Source organism: Lepidochelys olivacea (assembly GCF_965140295.1).
Source record: "Lepidochelys olivacea isolate rLepOli2 genome assembly, chromosome: 7".
Lineage (NCBI taxonomy): Eukaryota > Metazoa > Chordata > Testudines > Cheloniidae > Lepidochelys > Lepidochelys olivacea.
The window spans coordinates 8,154,249-8,170,595 of NC_140417.1; the positions used below are offsets into that span (position 1 = coordinate 8,154,249).

General features: G+C 42.4%; 1 protein-coding gene across 1 annotated transcript in view; it reads right to left on the reverse strand.

The window, feature by feature from the left end:
• SUCLG2 (succinate-CoA ligase GDP-forming subunit beta) overlaps positions 1–16,347 on the reverse strand; it is a 236,451-nt gene that overhangs the window by 98,035 nt on the left and 122,069 nt on the right. The window contains exons 5-7 of the mRNA XM_084634188.1: positions 12,727–12,879; positions 11,630–11,719; positions 8,177–8,273 (exon numbers count right to left, since the gene is read on the reverse strand). Coding sequence (XP_084490314.1) covers positions 8,177–8,273; positions 11,630–11,719; positions 12,727–12,879 — 340 coding nt within the window. The remainder of the gene's footprint in view (positions 1–8,176; positions 8,274–11,629; positions 11,720–12,726; positions 12,880–16,347) is intronic.

The following is a 16,347-nucleotide window of genomic DNA, read 5'->3' on the forward strand; positions in this document are numbered from 1 at the left end:
CATACACTTGATCGTGATTATAATGCAATCTCTGAATTACTGTCAGATGGAACTGTAAGCAAATTATTTCTACTGATGTTTGTTTTAAAAATGTCACTTTATGATACTGCATGTTAATGTCCAAAAACCTGTACAAAAAACAAAACAACACATATCAAGTGGGGTTTTTGTTTAAGTTTCTAGTAGTCACTAATACCAACAGAATTTCAATTAAAGCACAGGAAAAGTCTATTTATTGTCTACTACTCTGCCAATTCTACTGTGTTTGATTTCATGCATGAAAGATTGTTGGCCAGTTGGATGAAAGATTGCTACAGTCTCTGCTCAGAACCCAGTTCTTGAATTTCTGAGCAAAGGGAGCCTAACTATATTAAACTATCTTATTTGGTTTTTAATGAAAAGAAGTTTATGTACAAAGTAACTGTGGACAATTAAAAAGCTTGTACAGTAACTCCTCACTTAACGCTGTAGTTATGTTCCTGAAAAATGCGACTTTAAGCAAAACAATGTTAAGTGAATCCGATTTCCCCATAAGAATTAATGTAAATGGGGGGGTTAGGTTCCAGGGAAATTTTTTCACCAGACAGAAGACTGTATTTGATACACACACACACACACACACACACACACACACACGCGCAAAGTATAAGTTTTAAATAAACAATTTAATACTGGTACACAGCGATGATGTTTGTGAAGCTTGGTTGAGGTGGTGAAGTCAGAGGGTGGGATATTTCCCAGGGGATGCCTTACTGCTAAATGATGAACTAGCAATTGGCTGAGTCCTCAAGGGTTAAGTCATTGTTAATGTAGCCTCACACTCTACAAGGCAGCACGAATGGAGGGAGGGGAGACAGCATGGCAGACAGAGAGAGAGACACACCCTGTGCATGTGAGAGACATACACATTGCTCCTTTAAGTACGCTGACCCCACTCTAAGTACACTGCCTTTTAAAGTTAATCAGCAAGCTGAGAGGGCAGCTGCTGCCAGGAAACTCCCTCCATCCTGAGCCCTGCTGTGTGTCCCCCCTGCTATACAGAAGATGGGGTAAGTGGGGTGCAGGAGCAGGGGGGAGGGGGACAACCTGACATTAGGCCCCCTCTTCCCCCCTCCCCCGCATAGCAAGCAGGAGGCTCCCCGGAGTAGCTCCAAGGCAGAGGGCAGGAGCAGCACATGGCAGTGAGGTGAGGGACAGCTGAACTGTCAGCAATTGGTAACCTGCTGGGCGGCTGTCACACAGTGAACTTAGGGGAGCGGAGAGCTGATGGGGGGCTGCCAGTCCACCCTGGTTCCAAGCCCCCACCAGCTAGCTGCAACGAACTTCTCTTCCTGCAAGCAGTGGACAAAGCAGGTGGCTGCCAAACGATGTTATAAGGGAGCATTGCACAACTTTAAAAGAGCATGTTCCCTAATTGATCAGCAACTTGACAACGAAACAACGTTAACCGGGACGACTTTAAGAGAGGAGTTACTGTATTTAGCACCACTCCTCCCGAAGGCGCTGATGGAGATGCTGTCTGACAAGGTGACTATCTTCTCCTATTGGAATGGACGATTTCAACAGCCATCATGACAATTCCTGCTGCTGTAATAACCCAAAACCTACCCTCCACATTTTCTACCTTCAGTTTCTAATCTCTGGACCTACATGGACAATCAGTCATACCCTGGATGTGATTTTAAGGCTCTACATAGACAAAAGGAACACGAGAAACACCCCTGAATTGACCACTACTTCCTCAAGGCACAAATCAAATCCCTCCCAGTTGCTAGACAAGTAAACACAACTAGAACGGTCTACCCACGAAGCTTAAATTCCAAAATATCCTTAAAGGTAAATCTACCTCATGACCAAGTCACTATGACTCTCGTTAACCACATCCACTGACACAGGGTCACTCAAGTATTCACTCCCTTCCTATCAAATACAGAATTCCACATCATTCTCCAATAAACGGCAGCAGAGGAAGTGGGAGGGAAGAAAACATGAGCATGACTATTCTCTCACGATGGTTGCAGGACCCAACCTTTCAGATTGCCAGGGCCTGTCAAAGAAGCTAACAGACTTGCAAGAGCTGGTAGGTCATATAACAGGCTCTTTAAAAACAGCTATCCTGTTGGAAGGAGTGAGTGAATTAATGGAGTGGAGGACCATAGAAAGTAGCAAAGTGAGTATTGGTTACTTACAGGAGGGGGCACATCAGGTTTAAAACAAACATAAGGAAGTACTTCTTCACACAATGCACGGTCAACCTTTGGAACTCATTGCCAGGAGGTGATGTAAAGGCCAAAAGTAGAACGGGTTTCAAAAAATAATTAGATAGGTTCATGGAGGATAGGTCCATCAGTGGCTATTAGCCAAGATGGTCACAGATGCAACCTCACATTTTAGGTGTCCCTTAATTTCTGATTGCCAGAAGCTGGGACTGGACGATAGAGGTTGGATCACTTGATAAACTGCCCAGTTCTGCAAAAAGAAAAGGAGCACTTGTGGCACCTTAGAGACTAATCAATTTATTTGAGCATGAGCTTTCGTGAGCTACAGCTCACTTCATCAGATGCAAGTACTCCTTTTCTTTTTGCGAATACAGACTAACACGGCTGTTACTCTGAAACCTGCCCAGTTCTGTTAATTCCCTCTGAAACATCTGGCACTGGCCGCTGTCAGAGGCAGGATACTGGGCTAGATGGACCAGTGGTCTGACCCACCACGACCATTCTTATGTTCATGTGTAGATGATAAACCCAAAAGTGATCTGGGGCTGATAATGGGAATGTGTACTAAGCACCTGTGTGCACATGCATTAAGCATTCATTATTTTAACAGTAGCTTTTAAATTAAACCTACAATTTTATATTATATCTAAATGTAAGTATGTGTGTGAATAATTTTCCACCAACTAGTTGCTACAATACTATCACAAAGAGCAGCATGGATGTCATATTCTACTTTGACAATACATTTTATTTATTTTAATACTTAGCGTTAGCCAGCCCAACAATCCCCACTCCCTTGTCTTTGAAAAATTCCATCACGGTTGTATAACACAATGGCTGATTGAGTCTTTCCAAATGTGGTTGCTGCCCATTGAAATGAATGAGAAATCTGCTGCTCTTACACGCCGCTGAAACACAGATTCAGCTTTGAGTTATGCCATCCTTTGCACTTCATACCAACTCCTTGCATCAGCACTCTACTTGACCACACCCTTTTCCCTGACATACCCTCCTGAGCCGTTATGCCACTCCTGAAATAAATCCTCTTCTCACTGCTCTTCCATGGAACACATCTCCCAAGAACTAATGCCATTCTTTACAGCTCTTCCTGCCAGGTTAGATGCTGTTGCTCCATTCAATTCTGTCCTGAAGGTTTACCTGAATATCTAAGACTTTTGCAGTTTGTCCCATTATTAATGACTTGATGAAAAGGATTAGTGTGATATTTTTGTCCTCCACCGCTTCTCTTAAATTCAAACTAATCCTTCTACTGCACCAAACGTAACTTACTATTATTTTTTCAAGTCTATAATCTTTCAATGCATTTACAACATTGTAAAGAGACAGGGGCAAACCCAGAAGAAACATAAATGGTGTACTGTACATGTCAGTAAATTGCTAAGACGACAAGCTAGTGTCATTAATATACCAAGAGTGCAGAAAGGTAGGGTTATATCAGAAAAAGCAACCAACAGAATCATAGAATCATAGAATATCAGGGTTGGAAGGGACCTCAGGAGGTCATCTAGTCCAACTCCCTGCTCAAAAGCAGGACCAATCCCCAATTAAATCATCCCAGCCAGGGCTTTGTCAAGCCTGACCTTAAAAACTTCTAAGAAAGGAGATTCCACCACCTCCCTAGGCAACGCATTCCAGTGTTTCACCACCCTCCTAGTGAAAACGTTTTTCCCAATATCCAACCTAAACCTCCCTCACTGCAACTTGAGACCATTACTCCTTGTCCTGTCCTCTTCTACCACTGAGAATAGTCTAGAACCATCCTCTCTGGAACCACCTCTCAGGTAGTTGAAAGCAGCTATCAAATCCCCCCTCATTCTTCTCTTCTGCAGACTAAACAATCCCAGTTCCCTCAGCCTCTCCTCATAAGTCATATGTTCCAGACCCCTAATCATTTTTGTTGCCCTTCGCTGGACTCTTTCCAATTTATCCACATCCTTCTTGTAGTGTGGGGCCCAAAACTGGACACAATACTCCAGATGAGGCCTCACCAATGTCGAATAGAGGGGGACGATCACGTCCCTCGATCTGCTCGCTATGCCCCTACTTATATATCCCAAAGTGCCATTGGCCTTCTTGGCAACAAGTGCACACTGCTGACTCATATCCAGCTTCTCATCCTCTGTCACCCCTAGGTTCTTTTCCGCAGAACTGCTGCCTAGCCATTCGGTCCCTAGTCTGTAGCTGTGCATTGGGTTCCTCCGTCCTAAGCGCAGGACCCGCACTTATCATAGAATCATAGAATCATAGAATATCAGGGTTGGAAGGGACCCCAGAAGGTCATCTAGTCCAACCCCCTGCTTGAAGCAGGACCAATTCCCAGTTAAATCATCCCAGCCAGGGCTTTGTCAAGCCTGACCTTAAAAACCTCTAAGGAAGGAGATTCTACCACCTCCCTAGGTAACGCATTCCAGTGTTTCACCACCCTCTTAGTGAAAAAGTTTTTCCTAATATCCAATCTAAACCTCCCCCACTGCAACTTGAGACCATTACTCCTCGTTCTGTCATCTGCTACCATTGAGAACAGTCTAGAGCCATCCTCTTTGGAACCCCCTTTCAGGTAGTTGAAAGCAGCTATCAAATCCCCCCTCATTCTTCTCTTCTGCAGGCTAAACAATCCCAGCTCCCACAGCCTCTCCTCATAACTCATGTGTTCCAGACCCCTAATCATTTTTGTTGCCCTTCGCTGGACTCTTTCCAATTTATCCACATCCTTCTTGTAGTGTGGGGCCCAAAACTGGACACAGTACTCCAGATGAGGCCTCACCAATGTCGAATATCCTTATTGAACTTATCCTTATTGAACCTCATCAGATTTCATTTGGCCCAATCCTCCAATTTGTCTAGGTCCCTCTGTATCCTATCCCTCCCCTCCAGCGTATCTACCACTCCTCCCAGTTTAGTATCATCCGCAAATTTGCTGAAAGTGCAATCCACACCATCCTCCAGATCATTTATGTAGATACTGAACAAAACCGGCCCCAGGACCGACCCCTGGGGCACTCCACTTGACACTGGCTGCCAACTAGACATGGAGCCATTGATCACTACCCGTTGAGCCCGACAATCTAGCCAACTTTCTACCCACCTTATAGTGCATTCATCCAGCCCATACTTCCTTAACTTGCTGACAAGAATACTGTGGGAGACCATGTCAAAAGCTTTGCTAAAGTCAAGAAACAATACATCCACTGCTTTCCCTTCATCCACAGAACCAGTAATCTCATCATAGAAGGCGATTAGATTAGTCAGGCATGACCTTCCCTTGGTGAATCCATGCTGACTGTTCCTGATCACTTTCCTCTCATGGAAGTGCTTCAGGATTGATTCTTTGAGGACCTGCTCCATGATTTTTCCGGGGACTGAAGTGAGGCTGACTGGTCTGTAGTTCCCAGGATCCTTCCTTCTTCCCTTAGGCACTACATTAGCCTTTTTCCAGTCATCTGGGACTTCCCCCGTTCGCCACGAGTTTTCAAAGATAATGGCCAATAGCTCTGCAATCACAGCCGCCAGTTCCTTTAGCAATCTCGGATGCAACTCGTCCGGCCCCATGGACTTGTGCACGTCCAGCTTTTCTGAATAGTCCCTAACCACCTCTTTCTCCACAGAGGGCTGGCCATCTATTTCCCATGTTGTGATGCCCAGCGCAGCAGTCTGGGAACTGACCTTGTTCGTGAAGACAGAGGCAAAAAAAGCATTGAGTACATTAGCTTTTTCCACATCCTCTGTCACTAGGTTGCCTCCCTCATTCATTAAGGGGCCCACACTTTCCTTGGCTTTCTTCTTGTTGCCAACATACCTGAAGAAACCCTTCTTGTTACTCTTAACATCTCTCACTAGCTGCAGCTCCAGGTGCGATTTGGCCCTCATGATTTCATTCCTACATGCCCAAGCAATATTTTTATACTCTTCCCTGGTCATATGTCCAACCTTCCACTTCTTGGAAGCTTCTTTTTTATGTTTAAGATCCGTTAGGATTTCACCGTTAAGCCAAGCTGGTCGCCTGCCATATTTACTATTCTTTCGACACATCAGGATGGTTTGTCCCTGTAACCTCAACAGGGATTCCTTGAAATACAGCCAGCTATCCTGGACTTCTTTCCCCTTCATGTTCGCCCCCCACGGGATCCTACGCATCTGTTCGCTGAGGGAGTCAAAGTCTGCTTTCCTGAACTCCAGGGTCCATATCCTGCTGCTTACCTTTCTTCCCTGTGTCAGGATCCTGAACTCAACCAACTCATGGTCACTGCCTCCCAGATTCCCATCCACTTTTGCTTCCCCTACTATTTCTTCCCGGTTTGTGAGCAGCAGGTCAAGAAAAGCTCCCCCCCCCCAGTTGGCTCCTCTAGCACTTGCACCAGGAAATTGTCCCCTACGCTTTCCAAAAACTTCCTGGATTGTCTATGCACCGCTGTATTGCTCTCCCAGCAGGTATCAGGAAAATTAAAGTCACCCATGAGAACCAGGGCGTGCGATCTAGTAGCTTCCGCGAGCTGCCGGAAGAAAGCCTCATCCACCACATCCCCCTGGTCTGTTGGTCTATAGCAGACTCCCACCACTACATCACTCTTGTTTCTCACATTTCTAAACTTAATCCAGAGACACTCAGGTTTTTCTGCAGTTTCGTACCGGAGCTCTGAGCAGTCATACTGCTCCCTTATATACAGTGCTACTCCCCCACCTTTTCTGCCCTGCCTGTCCTTCCAGAACAGTTTATAACCATCCATGACAGTACTCCGTCATGTGAGTTATCCCACCAAGTCTCTGTTATTCCAATCATGTCATAATTCCTTGACATCACCAGGACCTCCAGCTCTCCCTGCTTGTTTCCAAGGCTTTGTGCATTCGTATATAAGCACTTGAGATAACCTGCTGATCGCCCCTCATTCTCAGTATGAGGCAGGAGCCCTCCCCTCACAGACATTCCTGCCTGTGCTTCCTCCCGGTATCCCGCTTTCCCACTTACCTCAGGGCTTTGGTCTCCTTCCCCCGGTGAACCTAGTTTAAAGCCCTCCTCACTAGGTTAGCCAGCCTGCTCGCAAAGATGCTCTTCCCTCTCTTCGTAAGGTGGAGCCCGTCTCTGCCTAGCACTCCTCCTTCATGGAACACTATCCCATGGTCAAAGAATCCAAAGCCTTCTCTCCGACACCACCTGCATAGCCATTCGTTGACTTCCACGATTCAACGGTCCCTACCCAGGCCTTTTCCTTCCATGGGGAGGATGGACGAGAACACCACTTGCACCTCAAACTCCTTTATCCTTCTTCCCAGAGCCACGTAGTCCGCAGTGATCCGCTCAAGGTCATTCTTGGCAGTATCATTGGTGCCCAGTGCCCACGTGGAGAAGCAGGAAGGGGTAGCGATCCAAGGGCTTGATGAGTCTCAGCAGTCTCTCCGTCACATCGCAAAGTGCAAGATAAAGCGGCTTCCCATCTTTATTTTGCACAGTCTTATACCTACTTCCACAGGTGAGGCAAATCCACCACCCTTTACCTTCCCAAAGGATACAGTCAGGTGTGAACTCCATTAGCCCAACAGGTCTTCCTCTCTCCTATGCTCTGATATCTTTCATAGTCATGCACCTATAACTGCAACTTACCTGTACATTCAAGATGAAATCCTAAAATAATGAGTGTTTTCCTCTCTAGCCCACTAATTACAATAGCATGAGCAAAAATACTTTGTATAAAAAGTAAGAAAAAGTTGATGTTTGTCACCAAGCAATATGCAGATGCTGATACTTTCCGTATTTAGATGACATAAGAGGTATTGATTGCCATGTTAAAATCTATCACGGGAACATTTATGAATATTGCTTAAATTAAATTACACAGTGAAATTAATGCAAAGCTGCTGCTATCACCTTCCATGAAATTTAATGAATAGTTTGCATAAAGAAAGAGTTATAATATATTAATTTGTTTTCTTTTATTTCTTACCTTGTCCTTCTGGGGTTTCACCAAATGGATTCACTTCAACCTGAGTAGCATCAATTTTCAGGAAAAGATTGTATAGCTTCTTAATTTGATCTGCTGCCTAAATTTGATCAAGTGATTTGTAAGTAGCATGCACAAAAAGGAACAGTAAACCTTTACATCTACTTTTAGTATCTAAATTACATAATATCTCAAGTCCGGTAGACGATTACAGCAGCTCTTGATTAAGAGAATTACAGTAGTATTTACTTCAAATGGAGTTTTACCATACCAAAAATATTAAGAATAAAGCCTAAAAGTTTTGATAAACATTTTGTAAATGCTATCTTCATAGTATACAAACTGAGGAATTTCAGTAAAATGAACAGCATCGTTAATATAAACAAGCTTAATTTAAGCAAAATCAAAAGTTTCTGAGTTCATAATGAATATATTTTCTCCGGTATGCTGATATTCAAGTTAAGTAGTTATGTTAATGAGTCTAAATTCAGAAACTGAGAAGTAATGTGGATTTGATGAGTGCAGATTAATTGCTGAATCTGTTTAGAAAAAATATAAATCTCCCTCCTACATCAAAATGCAACTTTTCCCTGTAGAAACAACAATTGAAAGATTGGGTTTGTTTATTTAAAAGTCGGTCTCTCCTGCTCCCCACTGCTGTTCTTTGCCCCCTCCTCTCTCTCTCTCTCTCTGTGGCTGTGTGTGGGGGTGGGCAGGGCTAACCGTGACATAATATTAAGTCCTCAACCACTGTTTACCTCTGCTGTTCCCCCATTAACAGGTCAGCTATGTTTTAAGCATTGGAAATGTGACATCTCAAGTAAACCAACCTTTCCATCTGCAATTAATTGGTATATTGTAACCCTATTGGTTGCAATGAGGTAGCGGAAAGATTGGGACCCCAAAAACCACACATTCCAAAGCTTTTTCCCTTGGTCAGTGGTTCAGTTAACCAAAAACTCAAACCAAAACATTTGGGATCTTTCGGAAAGTAAGGAAGGGAACCAAATTGAAAACCAAACTTGCTTTTATGTTGCTTCTACCTTTATGAAAAACCCCACTACTACTGTTGGACAGTTATACCCAAATTCTACAGTCCTGTAACATTGAGGGAATGGTTGTGCTTTACATCTATATTGTACCAGTACCAACTTCCAAGTTTCAAAACTTATTTGTTATTAAATATGTGCCAAATAATCTCAAAGTAATTCTTGTTCTATGGGCCGTTGCCAAGCAGTTTGTTACTTGTATTTAATATTTGAGCTATTATCGGTCTCAGTTGTAATTGGACACAGAAATATGTAACCTGTTTCCTAACTGGATGATGGCATAATTATTAGAATGAAATTTCTGGGGTGAATACTCCTCTTTGAATTAAGCATTCACTTCTCACAAATATGTGCATACAATTCAGTTTCTACAAACATTTCTGCCAATAAACTTGCTCAGTCGAAAATCTGCAGAAAATGAATTTAAAAGGTTCATGAACAGCCAATGCAAATTCCATTCTGAGATATTTGCCAAGCTCTAATTGTGCGTGTTCTGTATGCACATATATTTGCACTTTCTTTGGGACTACACCAAATGGGCCAAATCCTGCTCTCAGTTCTATGGGTGACTCTCCCATGGAATTGCGCCCCTGTAACCGAGACATTAATAGTAGTGTATTAAAGCAACATAAATAAAAAAAAATACAATTTGCGAGCAAACTAATATATTATTAAAATAGGAGCTCATGTAACATTAACTACTAGAAATTCATTATTGCATCAGAATTTAGCCATGCTCTTATTTTTAAGGCACCAGTGAGCAGGTCTATAAATTGGGATGACAGTCTCACGCCCACTTCGAGCCCTTCATAACAAGGAAAAAGGGCAGGAACGGTATAAGGGGGCTCTAAAAGCCCAGTATCAGGGCAGGAGTCCCAAGCAGAGGCACTGAGTGTAGACAACAGCCCTATGGCTATTTCCTGCAAGCTTTAGTGTAGGGGGCCTGCCAGGGCAGGCAGAGCATCCAGGGATGAGGCCACTACCTGCAGCGTTAAGGAGAGTCCAGACAGCATAAGGCAGCTGTAACTTATAGAGCAGCCCAGAATCAAGAGGACACAAAGGTGCTTAAAGCCACCATAGCTCCCTGCCCCCTAGGCTGCAAGTTCTGTGCTGAGACCCTAAGGGCATGATCTACACGGAAATTAAACCCGTGCAGCTGGCCTGGGTCAGCAAGCGGACTGTAAACTTGCAGGGTAGATGTTCAGGCTGGGGCAGGAGTTTGGGCTCCGAAACCCACCCCCATCGCTGGGTTTCACAGTCCGGGCTCCAGCCCAAACCCCAAACATCTACATTGCTATTTTTAGCCCCGCAGCGCGATTCCGAGTCAGTTTTAGCCCCAGGCTCTGAGATTGGCTGCAGTCGGTCTTTCTGAGGTGTAGACGTACCTTTAGAGGAGCAGCACAGAATTCACACCCCAGAAGTAGTTGCTAGTCAAATGGACCTTTTTATTTATTGACCTATCCATTACTTTTCCATACTTCAGTAAATTCCATTCAAGAGGTTATGGCACATGGAAAGAAACGTATAAAATAGTTCAGTTTAACAGCCCAAGTATTGTTGTCAATAATTAAGTACCAGAACTTTACAAGGGTTGAAAGGTTTGATATAATCATTCGCTCTCATTGAAGATACTGCTAAATCTTCAAATATGCGTTAATCAACTTAATGATTATGCATTTGTTAATTGCACAGTTGGGATGGAAAATAATTAGAAATGCTGTATTAAAAATGCAAAGATTCTACAGAAAAGGGATTCTACAGGAAAGGCATTTTGATATTATGGGGAAAAGTATGAAGAAAGAGCATATGATAGCTGTCTTTTACACCTATTAACATTAACTGAAATACAGCTGTTTCCTGTCTACAAAGTGATTCACTCCAGCACTGTATCTTGTGATATTATGTACCATATAGAATTCCTAGCATAAAACAGAGATAAGCGCTGATGCACTGAAAATTCTACTCTCAGAATCCTGTCAGCAAACTGGCAGCCTTTGTTTGATGTCTCTCAGACTTCAAAAAAGTCAACCATTCTTCAGCTATACAAAACACCTATTTGTTGATACCTGTCATATTGCATTTGAGATATTAAGGACCTGATCCAGCAAAGGGATCCATGTGGGCAATCTGTTCCACCCACTGAAATCAACGGAACTCACAAGATCAAGGACTGAATCTATTTCATTTCAGGAACAATAAATTTTCTGTTAGCACCGCACACCTGCACCTAAATAGGCAACACCTGTTATGAGACAGGTTGAATTTATTAAGATACAAACTTTTTAAGCATGACCCTAAAAGGCATAAAGCCTCTCAGAACCATTCAGGAGGTATTTATTACTTAGCAGAACTGGCATCCTCCACCCTCTTTGTCTGAAGACAATTGAACCCTTCCCTGTCAAGTTACCTGCTGTTGCAAAGGTCCTTTGAATCCTAAATTTCCTGCCATCTGCAATGCTTGGTTGTCCTTTACACCTTCAAAAATATCTATTTCCTCCTGTTACAATAAAGTACATAAAGAGAATTAAGATATTCAATCTGAGTAGAGATTTATAACTTGAAAAGAAAAATGCTTAGTATATATTTGCAAATTAGTAATTAAAGTATGGCAGTTTGCCAAAGTTCTTGGAGATTCAGGCTATAGCAGCTGCCTATAGGGTATGTTATAATTATCACACCATCTATGAAACAGTCCTTCCAAAAAACTATATAATTCTTCAGGGTGGCATGCTGACAAGACAATCTGACACCAGTTTTCATTTTTAATTACTGTACAGATGGCGTTGATGAATATTTAGGTTGTTAATTTTTATGACATCTTCTGGAAAGTCTCCAAGACAGTGGTATTGCTGCCCAGTAATATTACTAAGTTTATATAATTTCACAATGTGCATTAAATATTTTTGCCCCCCCCATAATTATACATGTCTGTATCAATTATTTGCCCAAATGAATAGCTTATCTACTCATTACCAAGACACAGAAACATCATAAATACTTGAATGCATTACTCATCATTCAGCAGTGAGTACATGTCAACAGTGACAACACAGTGGTATCTGAGGTGCAAGACTTAAACCTATACTAAGAGGAGGAAATAATTGACAACGTCCGTCTTTGAAATCAAGTGTGTTTTTTTTAATTGGCAGTCATGGTATTGACCCTAAGCCGGCCTGCAAAAGAATTAGCCTAACCACCCTTTCCAATTAGTTAAAGTGAAACATGAAAGATACTAAGAAACATTTAAGAAAATGCTTCATATACAGGCAACCTTTAACGTGTGAAATTTAGAGCATTGCCTCACTAAGACTTTGACTAGATTAGGAAAAGAGGTCTAGGGTTAACAAAATGAGATGCTGAACCTTCCTCATCTCCCAGGATCAGGTTTCTATTTCGTTATATGAAATTGTTATTTATTTATTTACTGTAATGTCTTTCCACAGAGGACATTTTTTTCATTTGGAAATCTGATTACAGTTTGAGTCTGAAATATCATTTTGATACCTTAAAGATAAGTTCCGGGCTAGTAGCCGCCACTTCTTCTATGTCAACACCCCCCTGTGGGCTGCCAACCATAACAGGTCCATTGCAAGCTCTGTCCATCAAAATTGCAAAGTAGGTTTCCCTCGAAATATTCAGTGCTTCTGCAACCATCACCTAAAAATTAACATGGGTGAAAAAAACCAAACAATCTTTTTAACTGGTATATCTTGGCTGGTGAGATTTAACCATAATATTTTTTTAATTTGTTGTGGTATCCGGGAGTACTAAATGTCATAAAATCCAAAGAGCAATTATGAATCAGAAGAGAAAGATAAAATTTTACACCACTGTGAACTGCTAGCAGAGAGTATAGTGGCTCATATTTCAACACAGTCTTAAAGCAGCTACAGTTTTACGTTACAGGCACGAGACACTACATTAGCCTTTTTCTTCTTGAATCTCTCAATTCCTATATCAGCGGCTTCCATGACATAGCCATTTACATTAGAATATATCATAATAATTGTAAACGAGGGATCCAATCATCCCTTCTAAACAAGAACCCCAAAGCAGAGGATGACAACTGGGAAAATCTCAGCATCTCCTTTCCATTCTTTCATGAACATGTAGGATTCTAGCACTTAAGCAGGGAATGGGGGAGTACATATAGCTTGCTAACCCTGTGGGGCTTAGGGATCCGGAGAGAAAAGACAGCAGCCCTGCAGATTTCAGAGCAGCAGAACAAGCCTTAGCCGCTCCGAGCTGCCCATTGGAAGTATGCTTCCTAAGAAGATGGTCTGCCATTGATGGCCCAGGTGACATATCTCCAAGGAGGATAGAAGGTCCAAGAGGAGGAGTTAAGGTTGTTTTCTATGGCATTAATTCCAGCACAGATTTACCACTAGGAACCCACCATGTCCCAAGGAGATGATTGCATGTAGAGCCACTGCTCTAAAGCTCTCTCCTCTTCTACTATAAAGGCTCCCAAACGCACATGGAATGAAACTGCCTCCATATCATGAAGCTGCAACTCCTCCCCTTCTACACCCCTCCCAACAGATCCACTTACTTTCACTCCCCTCCACCAGCATAAATGGGGGAACACACTCATGCCTATCTATGATCTATAGTTTAGCTTCCAAGGAAATACGGACTTTACATTACACCTGTGTGTTTGGAATCCGTGTGCCCATTTTGTTACAGCACAGTAATAACTATGCTCACTTTTCCATCTGGATTGTTGGTCATCATACCTATTACCTAATAGCAATGACCGATGTAAGGCAACACTAATAAAAAGAAAGTTGCTAAGGATGGACTTCCTGTTAGCTATTTAAGAGACTAAGCACACTTTTATACTTGCCTCATTACTCACCAAAATAACTCTTTTTGACATAAGAGTATCAAATTACTTTAAATGTTCATTTTAAATAACTTCACTGTATTACTATTAGTAGGTGCTGTTAGTTATCTTGATAGGTGCCAGACGGACAAGCCCAGGACTGGAGCTCTCTCTGTAAAAGTGGACTAAGCACACCTAGCATGGTAGCAATGTCGGCTTCCCTACCTCAATCCTGAAGTCCAGGAAACATCCCTGGGGCAGAGTGATTCACTCTCCAGTTCCATTCACTCTCTGGATTCTCTACTGAGAACATCACCAAGGGTGTCAATGAGCCATATCAGATTCGTGGTGACAACTCTAACATGGACACCCTTTCAATGGAAACTATAGAGATCAGCAACTCAGTTCACTCAGTGGGCTAAGAAACAAGTATCAAATGAGAATGACTTACTGATCTGGGCTGCTTATAAATCAATGGCTTTAAACAGTCATCTTAGATTAACGCTTTGTGTATACCATTATTCATGAAGTATCCATTATTTAACGAATGAAATACATAGGGTCAGATTTACTGCTGGTGTAACTTTGTTGAAATCAAATCACGGCCCACATTTGTTTTAAACGTAAGGCTCCTGTACACTCCTGGTGTCTAACTGTAAGGTGTATTCCATTGAATAATGCCTCCTTGGATTTCAAGGTTTCACAACTATAAATGAGAAACTTTTACCAATTTATTTAGTATTCTACTAAATAAGTATATGAGGAAGAATGCACTTACCTTATGCCAGTCCGTACTTAACAGAATAGGAAAAAATAAGAAACAAGAAATTAAATAAAGTTCCTCTCTATCAGCTGGGCAGAAGGGAGGGAAGATGCTATTTGTTTATGGACCTTTGAATGGGAAGAAATTTTGACCCTTAAAATAATTTTGCTTCCTTTTCCCTCTCCCTTGCTTTCTTTACAGAACATCTGGAAAGCTAAAGGAATAGTTCAAAAAAGCAACTATTCAAAAGCAGAAGAAAACTAGAGTTAAAGGAACCCAAGAACAAATAATACAGAAAACTACTTTATTTTGTAAAGGTTTCTAGTCAAGGCTGCTCTAAAGGGAAATGAAAAGCCAGTATCCCAAGTATAGGTCATCTACCTGTCACTATTGTTAATGTAACAAGCATGGATATGGAAAATGGGCTTGGTTTGTTGCAGTTAGAACTTTTACCTGCACCAGTATATCTGAAATGGTTGAGTCAGTTGCTCTGTTTAGAGGTCAAGCAAAACCACCCGTCAAAAGGCACCTGAAATTTTGGCACCAGAAACTCTTATCTGTGTTCTTCAGACAAAGTTCCCATAGCTCAAAGGGAAAGGGAGAAATGTTAATGGAAGTGTCACTAAAATACTGCTAAGTGATATGTTTAAGCGCTAAGGGTGGGATTTTCAAAGGGCACTTAGGGAGTTAGGAGTCCAGCTCCCATTGAATTTAAATTAGAGTTCAGTGTCCAATTCCCTTTGGCTCCCAGCCTAAATCAATGGTGATGAAACGACAATACAAACAACATAGATTCTTTTAAACCAAACCAATCAAAAACCCTAACCTAAATATGTTAACCTCCATAACTTCAGAAATAAAAAATGGTTACCTACCTTACTTAACTGTTGTTCTTCGAGATGTGTTGCTCATGTCTATTCCATTGTAGGTGTGTGCATGCCCACGTGCACAGTTGTTGCAGATTTTTGCCTTAGAGGTGTCTGTACAGTCAGCTGTGGTGCCCTCTGGAGTGCTGCACTCATGAGTCGTTATATTAGGCACTGCTGGCCCTATACCCTCTGAGTTCCTTCTTGCTGGCAACTGCGACAGAGGAGAAGGAGTGCAGGTAATGGATGGACATGAGCAACACATCTCGAAGAACAACAGTTATGAAAGGTAGGTAGCTGTTTCTTCTTTGAGTGCTTGCTCATGCCGATTCCATTCTAGGTGACTCACAAGCAGTGTTCCTGGAGGCGGGCTGGGAGTTCATCGTTCTGCGGCTTGCAACATTGCTCTACCAAAGCCAGCATCGTCTTGGACTTGCTGGGTAACTGAGTAGTGAGACGTGAACGTGTGAACAGACGACCAAGTAGCAACCCTACAGAACTGCACCTCAAGATCACCGGTGAAGTGACCACCCTGGCCGCCAAATCAGCTGCATCCCAAGACCATTTAGAGGGAGCACCATGCCACTGTAGTACCTGCCTCAACAAGGGCCCTAAATTCTTGGGCCGAGTCCTGGGTCAGGGAGTCCTTGAACTTATGGAGGGAGTCCCAT